The sequence below is a fragment of the Heterodontus francisci genome, chromosome 10, assembly GCF_036365525.1.
Source record: "Heterodontus francisci isolate sHetFra1 chromosome 10, sHetFra1.hap1, whole genome shotgun sequence".
NCBI classification, from domain to species: domain Eukaryota; kingdom Metazoa; phylum Chordata; class Chondrichthyes; order Heterodontiformes; family Heterodontidae; genus Heterodontus; species Heterodontus francisci.
In genome coordinates this window covers 24,025,505-24,042,793 of record NC_090380.1, presented here as the reverse complement: position 1 = coordinate 24,042,793, position 17,289 = coordinate 24,025,505, and the positions used below count along the sequence as shown (strand labels likewise).

Here is a 17,289-nt window from a genome sequence, read left to right as displayed (position 1 = left end):
ACAGGTGTAGGATGGTGCCGGTGGGAGGAGGGGATGCAAGGGGGAGGGGTAGAGGGAGGGGGTGGGGGGGGGTGCAGGGGAAGGGGGTGGGGGGGGTGCAGGGGAAGGGGGTGCGGGGTGAAGATGGTGCGAGGGGGGGGCGGGCTGGGACGGGGTTGTGAGGGGGTGAGCTGAGAGGGTGGAGCAGGGAAGGGGACGGGGGTGGTGGGGGGGGGGTGGAAGGGGTGGAATCTGGTGCAGGTAATAAGCCATTTCCTCAGTGCCCACCATCGACGTCCGGAAAGCTCATCCACGTCCTTCGGGAGGTGAAGCATCATTTGGCAGACTTAGAGGTGATTACATTTGCTAAGGGTTTTTTTTTTGCAGTGGTTTAAATAAAGGCATGCAGCATTGCCGACAGTGCGCTGCAGATGCTCTCCGAGCCATCTCCCGCGGGCGCTTTGAAGTTGCGGCCGGGGGGGCCGTTCGTGGATGTTTTGGGTGTTCGGGGCACCTTTTCACAGGACTTCTCTCGGGTCCCGCAGCTCCTTCTTCACCTCAATGGACTTACCGCACGCCGTGGCTGCAGACACTCTGGACTGGACACTATGATCTGGAGAAATGAATCTTTTCTATACAGTGAATTGTTATCATCAGGAATGCACTACCTGAAAGGGTGTTGGAAACAATAGTAACTTTGAAAAGGGAACTGAACGTACCCAGCTCTACTTCACCCCCGCCTCTTTCCACTCCTCCACTGCTTCTGATTTACCCTGCTACTTGTCCAACTTCCAGTATTGGCTATGCAGTAATTTCCTCCAATTGAAAAGACCAAAGCCATCGTCTCCATTCCCCAGCACAAACCCCATTCCATAGCCACTGACTCCATTGTCGGCAGCTGAACCAGAATGTCTAAACCTTCGTGTCCAACTTGATGCTGAGCTTCTGACCCCATTCCCTCTCCATCACCAAGAGCGTCTGCTTCCATCTGCATTGCATTGCCCATCTCCACCCCTGCCTCAGTTTATCTGCTGCTGAAACCTTTCTCCATGCCTTTATGTCTGAACTCAACTATTTCAATGCTTCCCTGGCTGGTCTCAAGTTTGAGCTCCTCCAAAACTCTGCTGCCCATATCCTAAGTTGCACCATCCTATTCACACATCACCCCTATGTTTGTGACCTACATTGGCTCCCAGTCCAGCACAGCCTTGACATTAAAATTCTCATCCTTCTGTATCGCCTTATTCCCTACCTCTGTAATCTCCTGCAATGCTGCACTCTTTCAATTCTGGCCTCTTGTGCATCCCCGATTTTCATAATTCCAGCATTGGTGCCCATATCTTCAACTGCCTCGGCCCTGGTTTCTGGAAATTCCTCCCCTAAACCACTCTACCTCTCTCGCCTCCTTTAATGCACTCTTTAAAACCTACCTCTTTGACCAAGCTGTTAACAACCCATTCTAGTATCACTTTGTACTTTTGGTGTCAAAGTTTATTTGATAATCACTCCTTTGAAGCTCCTTGGGATGGTTCACTATGTTAAATTCAGCATATAATTTCAAGTTATTGTTGATGTGTACTTGAAAAGGAGAAACTTGCAGATCTATAGGGAAAGAGCAGGGGAGTAGGACGAATTTGATAGTTCTTCCAAAAAGCCAGCACAGACACGATGGGCTGTCTTCTCTGCAGTGTGATACTATAATGTCCCCTTACTCATTGCTTTCCCACTGTAGTGGCAATGACTCGGAGTCTGGGGGCCAAGCTTGACTGCTCTAATGCAAACTGTGCAATTACCCAGCTTAAAGAAAACCACTGATGTTTTGAAGCATTTCATTCGAGTGCTCCTGTAAGCATCGCTCTAATTTGAAATCTTTTTCATGTTACCATCACTCACCCTTTTGTTTCTTTCCTTTGCTCCTGTATGTAAATTTTTACTTACCCGTCCCCCCCCCCACCCCCCACACACAGTTTTGTAAAGGGAAGGAACATGCAGAATTTTGTTGCAAGTGTATAAAGTTTTCAGGAATTTCTGTACTGGGTTGGGAATAGAAAACCAATTCACTGAGACTACAGCTGATGTCTTGTTAATCTATTGGAAGATGAGTACTGAAGATGTGCTGTTAGTAATTTTTTCCGGTAGTGTTTTTTCCTGCAAATGTTTAATTATGCAAGGCATTATTTGAATGGCAATAATGCAAAAATTTAGGGATTTGTTTAGATTTAGATGTTTTTTAATGCGCACTCTTTTTTTATTTTCAGAACTCGCCTTTGTTTGACATACTTAGGCAGCAAAAAGAGCAGGAAGATCAGCCAGATCAGCCTGAACCCACCAGTACTCTCAAACAACCACTCCAGCACAACCACACTGCTGCAGACCTGTAAGTATATGTAGAGGATGTGCTACTTGGCTATATGGTATTCAGTTATCAAAGTTGTGGAATGGTCATAGATATGTAATCTAAAGTATTCTCGTTACATACAATTGACATGAATTTCTTTTCCCATTTAGTGGAGCAGCTCAGTCACCTCTGGCATCTTCTGTTTATCCATAGTTACCTACATCCCGACAGATCCCCACAGAGAAAAGGGCCCAGTACAGCGCACGCAGCTCCCACACAACAAGCAAAGATCGAGGCACCATCTGTTGGCCAATCTCAGCTCCACTCCCAGCCTCAGCAAAAACCCCAGAAGTCTACCTCACTCTCTCTCTTCTACAAAAAATGTAAGTCTGTGCACAAATACTCTTCATGGACTTTTGGTAATAATTTTGGGGGGAAATGAGAAATAACCACAACACTGGCCAATCCAGTGGCTGCTTTGCCACTCTTAGTGGTAGCGGAACATTTGTACTATATAACTTTGGTGTACAATAAGGACATTCTAAATTTTTTTTGGTCTATGTGCTTTAAGTAGGTTGGACAAATGGAGAAAACTCTTCCCCATTCATTGCAACATAAACTCACGTGAAAGTGGTTATTTATTTCAGTTGCCTTTGAAACAGTGGTCTGATGGTGTCATGCCACACCGGTGGAAGGTTAAAGTTCAACTAAAATGATCCTGCCTTACATGTGACTAATACCTTCTTTTATATTTCATTAGTTGCTGTTACAGTTTTGTATCAGTATGAGCTCCTGACCTCATTGCAGCCTTGGTTCAAACATGGACAAAAGAGCTGAACTCAAGAGGTGAGGTGAGAGTGACTGCCCTTGACATCAAGGCAGCATTTGACCGAGTATGGCATCAAGGAGCCGTAGCAAAACTGAGGTCAATGGGAATCGGGGGAAAACCCTCCGCTGGCTGGAGTCATACCTAGCACAAAGGAAGATGGCTGTGGTTGGCGGAGGTCAATCATCTGAGCTCCAGGACATCACTGCAGCAGTTCCTCAGGGTAGTGTCCTAGGCCCAACCATCTTCAACTGCTTCATCAGTGACCTTCCTTCAATCATAAGGTCAGAAGTGGGGATGTTCGCTGATGATTACACAATGTTCAGCACCATTCGCAACTCCTCAGAGACTGAAGCAGTCTGTGTAGAAATGCAGCAAGACCTGGTCAATATCCAGGCTTGGGCTGATAAGTGGCAAGTAACATTCGTGCCACACAAGTGCCAGGCAATGACCATCTCCAACAAGAGAGAATCTAACCATCTCCTCTTGACATTCGATGGCATTACGATTGCTGAATCCCCCACTATCAACTTCCTAGGGGCTACCATTGACCAGAAACTGAACTGGAGTAGCCATATAAATACCGTGGCTACAAGAGCAGGTCAGTGGCTAGGAATTCTGAGGCGAGTAACTCACCCGACTCCCTAAAGCCTGTCCACCATCTACAAGGCACAAGTCAGGAGTGTGATGGAATACTATCCACTTGCCTGGATGGGTGCAGCTCCAACAACACTCAAGAAGCTTGACACCATCCAGGACAAAGCAGCCTGCTTGATTGGCACCCCATCTACAAACATTCACTCCCTCCACCACCGCGCACAGTGGCAGCAGTGTGTACCATCTACAAGATGCACTGCAGCAACGCACCAAGGCTCCTTAGACAGCACCTTCCAAACCCGCGACCTTTACCACCTAGAAGGACAAGGGCAGCAAAGGCATGGGAACATCACCACCTGACTTGGAACTATATCGCCGTTCCTTCACTGTCGCTGGATCAAAATCCTAGAACTCTCTTCCTAACAGCACTGTGGGTGTACCTACCTCACATGGACTGCAGCTGTTCAAGAAGGCAGCTCACCACCACCTTCTCAAGGACAATTAGGGATGGGCAATAAATGCTGGCTGGCCAGCGACGCCCGCATCCCATGAATGAATAAAAACAAAATGAGCAGTACAAGCTATAGCACAAGTCCAACATTAACGGCAGCAGTCACTAGTGGGAGTGAGCATTGTAATCTGTCATTCTGCAAGAGTTAGAGGCTGCCCCTTTCAGGGTATTTTCTTTTACTGTACTAAATGGGTTCTGAGTTGGTGGGGTAAAAATATTACAAATACAGATTGGTTTTGTGCACGTGCATTTTACCTCATAGAAAATCAATTTTTCAATCATGTCCAATGGAGTCAAACCCAGTGGAAGTTCCACATGAAGCACGCTGAAGGAGACCTCTGAAAGAGTTTTGATTTGGAGTTGGGCCACCAGACACAACGTTTGTTTGGCATTGTTGCTGTGAATTCTCTTCCCATTAATGTTACTGTGCTGCATTATGAATCAGGAATTATTACCTTCGACTGCTCAGAACTGCATTCCAGTGTGGCTCTGCAGCATAAGTTTTTTTGTTAATGGTTCATTCTTGGGATGTGGGCATTGCTAGCAAAGCAGGCATGCAACTAAATGGTTCATCCACTTCAGAGGGCAGTTCAGAGTCAACCATGTTGGTGTGGGTGAATGGAGTCACATATAGGTCAGACTGGATGAGGATAGCAGGTTTCCTCCCCGAAAGGCGCTAGTGAACCATTTGTGTTTTTACAATGATCCGACAGTTTCGTGGTCATTTTTACTGGCACCAGATTTTTATTTCCAGGTTTTAAGAAAAAATCCAAATTCTCAAACTGCTATGCTGGGATTTTTAACTCTGTTCTCTGGATTACTAGTCAAGGCTTCTGGATTACTAGTCCAATAGTGTAACCATCATGTCATCGTACCCTTAAATAAGACATAACACACAGTCTGCTTTTGCCTACTTGCCAAAAATGAAGCACCCATAGAAAGGAATTGGTTTTGTTTCATTTCACTCTGCACAAAGTGTTCCCTGTTAGCTAGGGGTATAGTGGATGTTTGAAACATAGAAGTCCATCAGTCACTTACCATTATTCCCTCTGAAAAGGGATGCATATTGATGCAATTACTAAGAAAGTCCATTCCTATGTCTTTCTGATTTTGGGAGTTGGCTCAAATTCCACCCAGGCTGATGGAGTGGATGTTTCCTCTTGCCTAAGGCTGAAATGATTTGACACCATCTCAACCCATTTCCAAGTGGGTTGAGCCTATAACTGTAAACATGCCACACAAGCATCTGCAAAATTGGTATTTTCACCCAAAACTCAAGGTGGCTGATGTGGGAAACAAAAAAGTTCACACAAGTACAGTAGGAATTTCTTTCTGATGAATTTCCTCAGGCTGAAAGCCAACATCCCAGAGAAGATGTCTTTGAGCCTGAGATTGTGAGGTGATTACATTCAAGGAGTATTCCACCGAGCACTCATATATGTGAGGCCTTCCCTAGTATTGTGCAGTACCCAAGGTAAATCAAATTAAACCTACCAATGACCATTTCATGTACCACATATTTCTGTTATCCTCTTCCCATATTCATTTTTAGAGCACTATGGCAGCACAATGATGCAGGTTGACAATATATTGAAGGCCCCCTGCCCTCAACCAGGTTTTGAGGAGTGTCTTGAGGAGGAGGGAGAAGCAAAGGAAGTTTAGGAATGAAATTCCACAGTTTAGGGCATAAACAGCTAAAGACACAGCTGTCAATGGTGGGGGAAAGGAAATCAGAGATTCACAAGAAGTCAAATTGGTGATCAAAGGGGGAATATGTGAACAGGACTTAGGGACTTGGTGTGAGTTAGGATACGGGCTGCAGAATTTTGCATGAGCTCAAGTTTACAGTGGGTGGAAGATGGGAGGCTGGCCAGCACAACATTGGAATAGTTGAGTCTGGAGGTAACAAAAGCATGAATGATGTTTTCAGATGTTGATATTACAGTGGTCTTGATAATGGAGAAGATGTGGGGTTGGAAGCTCAACTAAGCATTGAATAGGACACTGAGGTTGTGAACATTCTTGTTCGGTCTCAGACAGTGGCCAGTGAGAAGGATAGAGTCAGTTGTGAGGGAATGGAGCTTGTGCTGGGACTGAAGATAGTTTAATTGGAGGAAATTTCTGCACATTCAATACTGGATACGCAATGTGACAAATGAGAGGCAGTGGAGGGGTTGGGAGAGGTGGTGGGAGGTAGAGTCGGCTGTCACCAGTGTACCTATTGATTCGGACATGTTTTCGGATAGTTCCCAACTCAACTATGTTCTTCCAAATATAAAGTTTTTTTACAGGATCAATACATTAAAATATCACAAACTCCAACAACTCCCTCCCAGCCCCCTACCTTTCCCCCACCTGAAACAGGGTGATAAACCCTGTGGTGCCTGTGAGCAACTTGGACTCTGCATAAACTCTCTGCTTACTTTCTTCCCTCCCTCATTCAGTACTACATGATCCCTTGCTGGCCACTGATTCACTACATGCAGAAGCCTCCAGATGAACATTTCTGACCAATACTGCACTCTGACTCCCCAATCCCCACTGCACCCCAATGAGAATCGAGAGGCAGACAAAGGGAATTACCAAAAAAACAGATGCCATTTTAGGTGCCCAGTTATGGTGAGTTACTGGATTCCGCCCACCACAAATGTACCCCTGACACTGACGGAACAAGTGATGGGGGCACTGGAGGTTGTCCTTGAGAACTTTTCTACCCCCGATCCCCTCATACCCACTGTAAAAGTGATCAGGAGCAGATAGGCCTTGTTCTCTGTTTTCATTAGGATCTCTAACGAGCAATGAAGTAACCAAGAGCATGTTATTCATAATACTTGTTAAAGATTAGAGGTTTAAAAAGGTTTCTGACTGCAATACTCATCCCTTTATAGAAGAGCTTATCTCTTTCCTACAGACCAACTTTTGAAAAGCTCATGCTGTAAGGTTAAATATAGTGGCCCTCTGTGTGTGACCCGATATTATTTTGGGGCTGAAGTTCCTAGTTTCTATAATTTTACGGGATAAGTTGGCATGAGTTGAAAAAGGATAAAGCTGTCTGAGGTGGCGTAATCAACAGGAATTTCTCCTTTTTGTCTGGATGAAAAATGGTTTTCTTTAATTGGCATACACATAGCAGTTCATTTGATCAAAAAACGAGAATTGTTATGTTACCCAAAAACTCAGATTTCAAACTTCACTTTCAGTGTTACACTTTGTAAAAATATATTTGACCTCCTGTTTGAGAAAGGGCTGACACCATTGTAATCATTTATACAGCTTTGCTCTGTTGAATGAGGCTTCTCGCCAAAAGAATTTAACCAAAAGCGTTGCATTTTTTTGTTCATTTGAAGCCTGAAGCCCTACAGCCAATCATAGTTGGTTATTTCATGCTCTGTTTGGATTCCATCGGTGCTTCCTCATTCAGTTGCCTTCCAAAAACCAAGATATTAGTTCAATCCCCCACCAGTGGTTTTCCAGCTAGATAACTTGGCTAATACGCATGAATCGGAGCAAATTGAAAGATTGAGGAATATAATTACCAAAAGGTATACAAGAAATATTCTCCATTCTAGATGTAGAATACATTTCTTCACAAGTCACTAGTTTTTAATCCAAAATTACATCACAGAATTATATGAAGACGTTTTGGTGGTTTTGGTATGAGTCTGTGGGAATTGAAAGTTGTACTTAATGGAAGACGGTGCATTGAGCACTAAACTAAAATGACTTTTTTTCTTGGCATACATTATTTATGCAGTATATCGACTGGCATATCTTCGACTGAACACACTGTGCAATCATCTTCGTCTGCCGTCTGACCATCCTCAGCTGGAAGCTATAATATGGACGCTTTTTCAACACACATTAGGGAATGAGTATGAACTTATGCGAGACAGACATTTAGACCAGGTACTGTGTGCTATTTAGTTCATTTGTAGATGATGGCACTGTCTTTCATTGGGGTTGTTATGGTGCTTGGAACACTGATCCCATATTTCACTGAGTGGAGTTTGTACCAGTGATGCTCCTTACTTCTGAACTCCCAATTGCAGCTTGTTTGCTTTTGGGAAACATTGGAGTAGAAGCGACATGCTGCCCCAAAGGGGGAAAATCTGTGACGAGATGCCTCATTGTTCCACTCAGAAATTTTATGAGCCTTGATGCTGAGGGTTAATAGTTCATTCAACTGTGGGGACATCACAACCAAACACAATCCTTGTAGCATGTGATGGGGATCAAGATTGAGAACCCTGGATCATTTCCTTCGTAGCCCTACTATTAAATTAGTATGTTTTAAATACATTTCCTGGCCACAGCCAGCCAGATTGAGAGGCTAGCTGACTGTTGGGTTGGTAGGTCTTTGGCACCAGGCCTCAGCCAGCCAGTGTAGAGGGAGGGAGGATTCAGGAGGGGGGAAGCTCAGTGTGGTGGTCGGGAGGGGGTTGTGGGAGGGACGGAAAGATCAGCGGCGGGGGAGATCATTTGGGGGGCTGGAGTGCTCATGGGGTTGGGCCCCCATTAGATCAGGACTTGAGGGGGTGTGGGGCAGCATCAATGGTGGGGAGATTGACGAAGTGCCAGAGACATTGTGGGGGGAGGGGCTGGGGATATTGGGGTCAAGGGTGTGCAGAGAGATCGTCTGGGCGGTGCTGCTGGAGAGATGGGAATCTGGGGGGCATCAATGTTGGGGGCGGGGGTGTCCACAGAGATAGAGAGGGACATGGATCAACAGGTGGGGAGTGGACAGAAAGATCAGAGACCATGGGGAACAATGTTTGGGGCAAGTGGAGAAATCAGGATTTGTTGGGGCATCAATGGGGTTGGGGTGGGAGAGATTGGGACTCAGTCATCAATTGGGAGTGCGACGGAGAGATCAGAATTGGAGGTGGTCATTGATAGGGAGCTGGTGAAATTGGAGGTTGAGGGGGGTATCACTGGGGTGGGAATGGAGAGAGCAGGTTCGAGGGGTGAGATCGGAATTTGGGTAGGGACAGTGCAATCAGAGATTGTGGGCGGGGGGCGTCAATGGGGAGAGATTGGGATTTGGTGGGGGCGGGGACATTGATGAGGGTTTGGAAAAATTGTGATTTTGGGGGGACATTGGGGGTGTCAGAGCTCATGGGACAATGATATGGGGTAGATGGGGGAGCAGATCAGAGAACGGACCAGAGTGATCAGGAAAAGGTAAAGAAGATCACAAGGGGCCTGTGAAGGTGTGGGTCAGAAGGATGGGAGGTTCAGGAAGAGATCGAGGACTGGAGAGGACATCAGGTATTGAGGGTGGTGCAATCATTGGGGAGGCTAACAGGCTTGCTTGCTGGCCAGAAGAAGCACTCTTGCTCCTTTCTGGCACTTGAACAGTGCTGGAAAAGCACTTCCTTGTTCCATGCAGCAGTCCTCACCTCTCTTTAGCTGCCAGGTTTCCCAAGGCACCAGAAACCCAGCTGACCAGTGTTACAGCTGGAACAGAGAGAAAAAAAATCTGTGACGCACAGCCTCATTAAAATATTTAAATGAGTGACCCGCATCCTGGGAATGGGCCAGTTACCCAACCCTTGTCCCACCTCTATTAAAACTGGAAGTGGGCAGGTTTGAGGCGGGTTACGTTTAAGTTAGAGTTTTTTTCATACTTCTACTGCCCACCTGACCCAAATCCATCTACTAAATGTAAGTATCTTTAAATATTTAGCTATTCCACTTTTTTTTGTTCCACAATATATTTGCGAACCTAGACAATGTGATTTTGCAGTTAAATGTTGTGATGAGCTGTAGACATGTGAATGTCTGCCTGGCAATGTTGGTTTATAGCCTGTAGTTTCACCCAAGACCTCTTGCTTAAAGATTTCTCTAAGTTTCCTGACTACTTCCTAACCGTTGGAATCCAACCACCTGCCCACAATCTCCAAACCTTGATCAAAAACACTGCATTCAGATACTGAGAAAACACTTGAAGGATTGCATTTCTCCAAGTGTCCTGGAAAGGTAATAGGTAGTCAGCCAAATTAATAAGAATGGAGTATGGCTAGTTACTTAGTGTTGCATGGAAGCAGTGTGGTGGTTAAGAAGCTTCTATGCTTTGTTTGAATAGGACATAGATTTGTCAATTTTGACACTGAAACCTCTTTAAAGCATTTTGATCGACACATTCATTTTCGAAATTCATTGCTTTTCTCCCCATTTTAAGGTATTTATTTAACAAATGAGTGACATTACATTAGGATTTAGCAAACCGGAAGGAATGCAAGTTTAAAAACATGAGCTCAGTGAATAAATTGACTCTGTTGTGGCACCTAGCGAAGGAAAGTCCTAGAGTTTAATCTCTGCTCTTCACTCAGTTAACCTTACCTCAGCTGCACTTCAATGAGCTGCTACAGTTGGTCTCTGTTTTCTGAGATTTGAAAGGAGAGAAGATGTGCAGTACTTTCCAGGCTGCTGTACAGCTTGGCGCTCTTAGCAGGAGCATTGTTTGGGACCTGTTTCAGGTCATATCGCTGACTTAATAATGGTAATGGAAAAATAACATTGCATCTAATTTCCAGTTATCAATTAAAGGGGATATGGTTAATATCTGTTTGGGTTTTAAATCATCTGTGTAATAAATAGACTTAAAAACTGTGTATATATGAGAGGTAGTTTTGCTCATTCAAAAATACAACTCTAAACATCACAGGCATTGTGGGATTATTTCATACTCATGAAAGAACTTGTTGAATGCCCCAACACTGATGCATTGGACAAGATTTTAACTCATTCAGATAGATTTTGTGTCCCGCCAACAGGGTGAAAGAGTCCTAAAAAAGCCGTGCTTAATATGGACTATTAGACCAGCTGGTGTTGTAATGTTAAGAGATGTTCCTCTTTGCAGATATTCAGTTTGGTGGATTTCAACACAATGCTATTTAGGGCCTGATGAACTTGAGGTAGGAAACAATTCTGGAAACAATCTTGAGGTTTTAACTCTGTGGAAGGAGGTGGGTTTTGAATGAGTTAAAATCTTGTCCAATGCATCAGTGTTGAGGCATTCAACAAGTTCTTTCATGAGTGTGAAATAATCCCATAATGCTTGTGATGTTTAGAGTTATATTTTTGAATGAGCAAAACTACCTTTAATATATCTTCTTCTTTGGCCTCCTTGTCTCGGTAAGCGCCTGGAGGTGGTCAGTGGTTTGTGGAGCAGCGCCTGGAGTGGCTATAAAGGCCAATGCTAGAGTGACAGACTCTTCCACAGGTGCTGCAGAAAAAATTGTTTGTCAGGGCTGTTACACAGTTGGCTCTCTCCTTGCGCTTCTGTCTTTTTTCCTGCCAACTGCTAAGTCTCTTCGACTCGCCACACTTTAGCCCCGCCTTTATGAATGCCCGCCAGCTCTGGCGATAGCTGGCAACTGACTCCCACGACTTGTGATCAATGTTACAGGACTTCATGTCGCGTTTGCAGACGTCTTTAAAGCGGAGACATGGACGGCCGGTAGGTCTGATACCAGTGGCGAGCTCGCTATACAATGTGTCCTTGGGGATCCTGCCATCTTCCACGCGGCTCACATGGCCAAGCCATCTCAAACGCCGCAGATTCAGTAGTGTGTATAAGCTGGCGATGTCGGCTGCCTCGAGGACTTCTGTGTTGGAGATGCGGTCCTGCCACCTGATGCCAAGGATTCTCCGGAAGCAGCGAAGATGGAATGAATTGAGACGTCGCTGTTGGCTGACATACCGTTGTCCAGGCCTCACTGCCGGAGAGCAGGGTACTGAGGACACAGGCTTGATACACTCGGACTTTTGTGTTCCGTGTCAGTGCGCCATTTTCCCACACTCTCTTGGCCAGTCTGGACATAGCAGTGGAAGCCTTTCCCATGCGCTTGTTAATTTCTGCATCGAGAGACAGGTTATTGGTGATAGTTGAGTCTAGGTAGGTGAACTCTTGAACCACTTCCAGAGCATGGTCGCCGATATTGATGGATGGAACATTTCTGACGTCCTGTCCCATGATGTTCGTTTTCTTGAGGCTGACGGTTAGGCCAAATTCGTTGCAGGCAGCTGCAAACCTGTCGATGAGACTCTGCAGACACTCTTCAGTGTGAGATGTTAATGCAGCATCGTCAGCAAAGAGGAGTTCCCTGATGAGGACTTTCCGTACTTTGGTCTTCGCTCTTAGACGGGCAAGGTTGAACAACCTGCCACCTGATCTTGCGTGGAGGAAAATTTCTTCTTCTGAAGACTTGAACGCATGTGAGAGCAGCAGGGAGAAGAAAATCCCAAACAGTGTAGGTGCGAGAACACAGCCCTGTTTCACGCCACTCAGGATTGGAAAGGGGTCTGATGAGGCAGCACTATGCTGAATTGTGCCTTTCATATTGTCATGGAATGAGGTGATGATACTTAGTAGCTTCGGTGGACATCCGATCTTTTCTAGTAGTCTGAAGAGACCACGTCTGCTGACGAAGTCAAAGGCTTTGGTGAGATCAATGAAAGCAACGTAGAGGGGCATCTGTTGTTCGCGGCATTTCTCCTGTAGCTGACGAAGGGAGAACAGCATGTCAGTGGTTGATCTCTCTGCTCGAAAGCCACACTGTGCCTCAGGGTAGACACGCTCAGCCAGCTTCTGGAGCCTGTTTAAAGCGACTCGAGCGAAGACCTTCCCCACTATGCTGAGCAGGGAGATTCCACGGTCGTTGTTGCAGTCACTGCAGTCACCTTTGTTTTTATAGAGGGTGATGATATTGGCATCGCGCATGTCCTGTGCTACTGCTCCCTCGTCCCAGCACAGGCAAAGCAGTTCGTAGAGTGCTGAGAGTATGGCAGGCTTAGCACTCTTGATTATTTCAGGGGTAATGCTGTCCTTCCCAGGGGCTTTTCCGCTGGCTAGAGAATCAATGGCATCACTGAGTTCCGACTTTGTTGGCTGTACGTCCAGCTGTTCCAGAGACTGGGCTGCATTGAGGGCGGTCTCGGTGACAATATTCTCCCTGGAGTACAGTTCTAGTTAATGCTCCACCCAGCGGTCCATTTGCTTGCGTTGGTCTGTGATTGTGTCCCCTGATTTAGATTTGAGGGGGGCGATCTTCTTGATGGTTGGCCCAAAAGCTCTCTTAATGCCATCATACATTCCTCTGATATTTCCGGTGTCTAAGGCCAGCTGAATATGACTGCATAGGTGTTGCCAGTAGTCATTTGCGCAGCGCCTGGCTGTTCTTTGTGCATTGCATCTGGCTGTTTTAAGTGCTACGGATGTTAACTCGCTGGGGGCTTTCTTGTAGTTCAGCAGTGCAATGCGCTTAGCGGCTATGACAGGTTCCAGCTCTTCAAAATGAGATTGAAACCAGTCTGCATTCCGCTTCACACGTTTGCCATAGGTGGTCATGGCTGACTCATAGATGGCGTCTCTGATGTGGGCCCACTTGGTCTCTGCATCCCCTGTGGGAGTGTTTTGAAGGGCTTTTTCAAGTGAATTTAGAAATTTTTGTAACTGCTGTGGATGAGAAATTCTGCTCGTGTTGATGCGCGGGTGGCCCTTCTGCTTGGAGTGATGCAGCTTCTTTGGTTTGAGTCTAACCTTGCTGCACACCAGGGAGTGGTCAGTGTCACAGTCTGCACTGTGGAAGCTGCGTGTGTTTTGAACACAGTTTAATATATACACAGTTTTTAAGTCTGTTTATTACACAGATGATTTAAAACCCAAACAGATATTCACCATATCCCCTTTAATTGATAACTGGAAATTAGATACAATGATATTTTTCCATTACCATTATTAAGTCAGAGATGAACTGACACAGGGATATGACCTGAAACAAGTCTCCAATTTCTCTGTGCAACACTCCCTCAGTTCTGCACTGGTTATGTGATTACCGGTCTAATCAGAATAAGTAAATAAAACAAAAATAATGAATATTTATGTTTAATTGTATAACTGATGATACAATTATTATAAAAATACTTGTGTTATTGGGGTCTGTAGAATTTTGGTATCTATTATGACTTAAATTATTTTTTTTTCTTCATTAATGGGAAGTGGGCATCGCTGGTAAAGCCAGCATTTATTGCCCATCCCTAATTGTCCTTGAGAAGGTGGTGGTGAGCTGCCTTCTTGAACCGCTGCAGTCCATGTGAGGTGGGTACACCCACAGTGCTGTTAGGAAGAGAGTTCCAGGATTTTGACCCAGCGACAGTGAAGAAACAGCGATATAGTTCCAAGTCAGGATGGTGTGTGACTTGGACGGGAACTTGCAGGTGGTGTTCCCATGCATCTGCTGCTCTTGTCCTTCGTGGTGGTAGAGGTCGCAGGTTTGGAAGGTGCTGTCTAAGGAGCCTTGATGCGTTGCTGCAGTGCATCTTGTAGATGGTACACACTGCTGCCACTGTGCGTCGGTGGTGGAGGGAGTGAATATTTGTGGATGGGGTGCCAATCAGGCGGGCTGCTTTGTCCTGGATAGTGTCGAGCTTCTTGAGTGTTGTTGGCGCTGCACCTATCCAGGAAAGTGGATAGTATTCCATCACGCTCCTGACTTGTGCCTTGTAGATGGTGGACAGGCTTTGGGGAGTCAGGAGGTGAGTTACTCGCCGCAGGATTCCTAGCCTCTGACCTGCTCTTGTAGCCATGGTATTTATATGGCTACTCCAGTTCAGTTTCTGGTCAGTGCTAGCCCCTAGGATGTTGATGGTGGGGGAATTCAGCGATGGTAATGCCATAGAATGTCAAGGGGAGATGGTTAGATTCTCTCTTGTTGGAGATGGTCATTGCCTGGCACTTATGTGGCACAAAAGTTACTTGCCACTTATCAGCCCAAGCCTGGATATTGACCAGGTCTTGCTGCATTTCTACACGGACTGCTTCAGTATCTGAGGAGTCACGAATGGTGCTGAACATTGTGCAATCATCAGCGAACATCCCCATTTCTGACCTTATGATTGAAGGAAGGTCATTGATGAAGCAGCTGAAGATGGCTGGGCCTAGAACACTACCCTGAGGAATCCCTGCAGTGATGTCCTGGAGCTCAGATGATTGACCTCCAACAACCACAGCCATCTTCCTTTGCGCTATGTATGACTCTAACCAGCAGAGAGTTTTCCCTCGATTCCCATTGACTCCAGTTTTGCTACGGCTCCTTAATGCCATACCCGGTCATGTGCTGCCTTGATGTCCAGGGCAGTCACTCTCACCTCACCTCTTGAGTTCAGCTCTTTTGTCCATGTTTGAACCAAGGCTGTAATGAGGGCAGGAGCTGAGTGGCCCTTTCGGAACCCAAACTGGGTGTCACTGAGCAGGTTATTGCTAAGCAAGTGCTGTTGATGGCACTGTTGATGACACCTTCCATCACTTTACTGATGATTGAGAGTAGGCTGATGGGGCTGTAATTGGCCAGGTTGGACTTGTCCTGCATTTTGTGTACAGGACATACCTGGGCACTTTTCCACATTGCCAGGTAGATGCCAGTGTGTAGCTGTACTGGAACAGCTTGGCTAGGGGTGTGGCTAGATCTGGAGCACAGGTCTTCAGTAGAATCGCCGGAATATTGTCAGGACCCATAGCCTTTGTAGTATCCAGTGCCTTCATTTGTTTCTTGATATCACGTGAAGTGAATCGAATTGTCTGAAGTCTGGCATCTGTAATGCTGGGGACTTCAGGAGGAGGCCGAGATGGATCATCAACTCGGCAGTTCTGGCTGAAGATTGTTGCAAATGCTTCTGCCTTATCTTTCGCACTGATGTGCTAGGCTCCCCCATCATTGAGGGTGGGGATAATTGTGGAGCCACCTCCTCCAGTTAGTTGTTTAATTGTCCACCACCATTCACAGCTGGATGCGGCAGGACTGCACAGCTTAGATCTGATCCGTTGGTTATGGGATCGCTTAGCTCTTGTCTATTGCATGCTGCTCACGCAGTTTGGCATGCAAGTAGTCCTGGATTGTAGCTTCACCAGGTTGACACCTCATTTTGAGGTATGTCTGGTGCTGCTCCTGGCATGCCCTCCTGCACTCTTCGTTGAACCAGGGTTGGTCTCCTGGCTTGATGGTAATGGTAGAGTGGGGGATATGCCAGGCCATGAGGTTACAGATTGTGGTTGAGTACAATTTTGCTGCTGCTGATGGCCCACAGCACCTCATGGATGCCCAGTTTTGCGTTGCTAGATCTGTTCGAAATCTAACCCATTTAGCACAGTGATAGTGCCACACAACACGATGGACGGTATCCTCAATGTGAAGGCGGGACTTCGTCTCCACAAGGAATGTGCGGTGGGCACTCCCAGCAATACAGTCATGGACAGAAGCATCTGTGGCAGGCAGATTGGTGAGAACAAGGTCAAGTATGTTTTTCCCTCTTGTTGGTTCTCTCACCACCTGCCGCAGACCCAGTCCAGCAGCTATGTCCTATAAGACACGGCCAGGTCGGTCAGTAGTGTTGCTACCGAGCCACTCTTGGTGATGGACATTGAAGTCCCCCACCCACAGTACATTTTGTGCCCTTTCCACCCTCAGCGCTTCCTCCAAGTGGTGTTCAACATGGAGGAGTACTGAGTCATCAGCTGAGGGAGGGCGGTAGGTGGTAATCAGTAGGAGGTTACCTTGCCCATGTTTGACCTGAAGCCATGCGACTTCATGGGGTCCAGAGTCGATGTTGAGGACTGCCAGGGCAACTCCCTCCCTACTGTAGACCACTGTCCCGCCACCTCTGCTGGGTCTATCCTGCCGGTGGGACAGGACATACCCAGGGATAGTGATTGCAGTGTCTGGGACATTGTCTGTAAGGTATGATTCTTGAGAATGACTATGTCAGGCTGTTGCTTGACTAGTCTGTGGGACAGCTCTCCCAACTTTGGCACAAGCCCCCAGATGTTAGTCAGGAGGACTTTGCAGGGTTGACAGGGCTGGGTTTGCCGTTGTCATTTCCGGTACCTTGGTCGTTGCCGGGTGGTCCGTCCGTTTTCATTCCTTTTTATTGACTTTGTAGCGGTTAGGTACAACTGAGTGGCTTGCTAGGCCATTTCAGAGGGCATGTAAGAGTTAACCATATTGCTGTGGGTCTGGAGTCATCTGTAGGCCAGACCAG

General features: G+C 46.3%; 1 protein-coding gene across 2 annotated transcripts in view; it reads left to right on the top strand.

Moving 5' to 3' along the window:
• The window catches only part of rb1 (retinoblastoma 1), a 274,361-nt gene that overhangs the window by 234,619 nt on the left and 22,453 nt on the right, over positions 1–17,289 (top strand). For both annotated transcript variants that reach the window (XM_068040271.1, XM_068040272.1), the window contains exons 18-20: positions 2,238–2,356; positions 2,531–2,700; positions 8,006–8,157. In XM_068040271.1, coding sequence (XP_067896372.1) covers positions 2,238–2,356; positions 2,531–2,700; positions 8,006–8,157 — 441 coding nt within the window. The remainder of the gene's footprint in view (positions 1–2,237; positions 2,357–2,530; positions 2,701–8,005; positions 8,158–17,289) is intronic.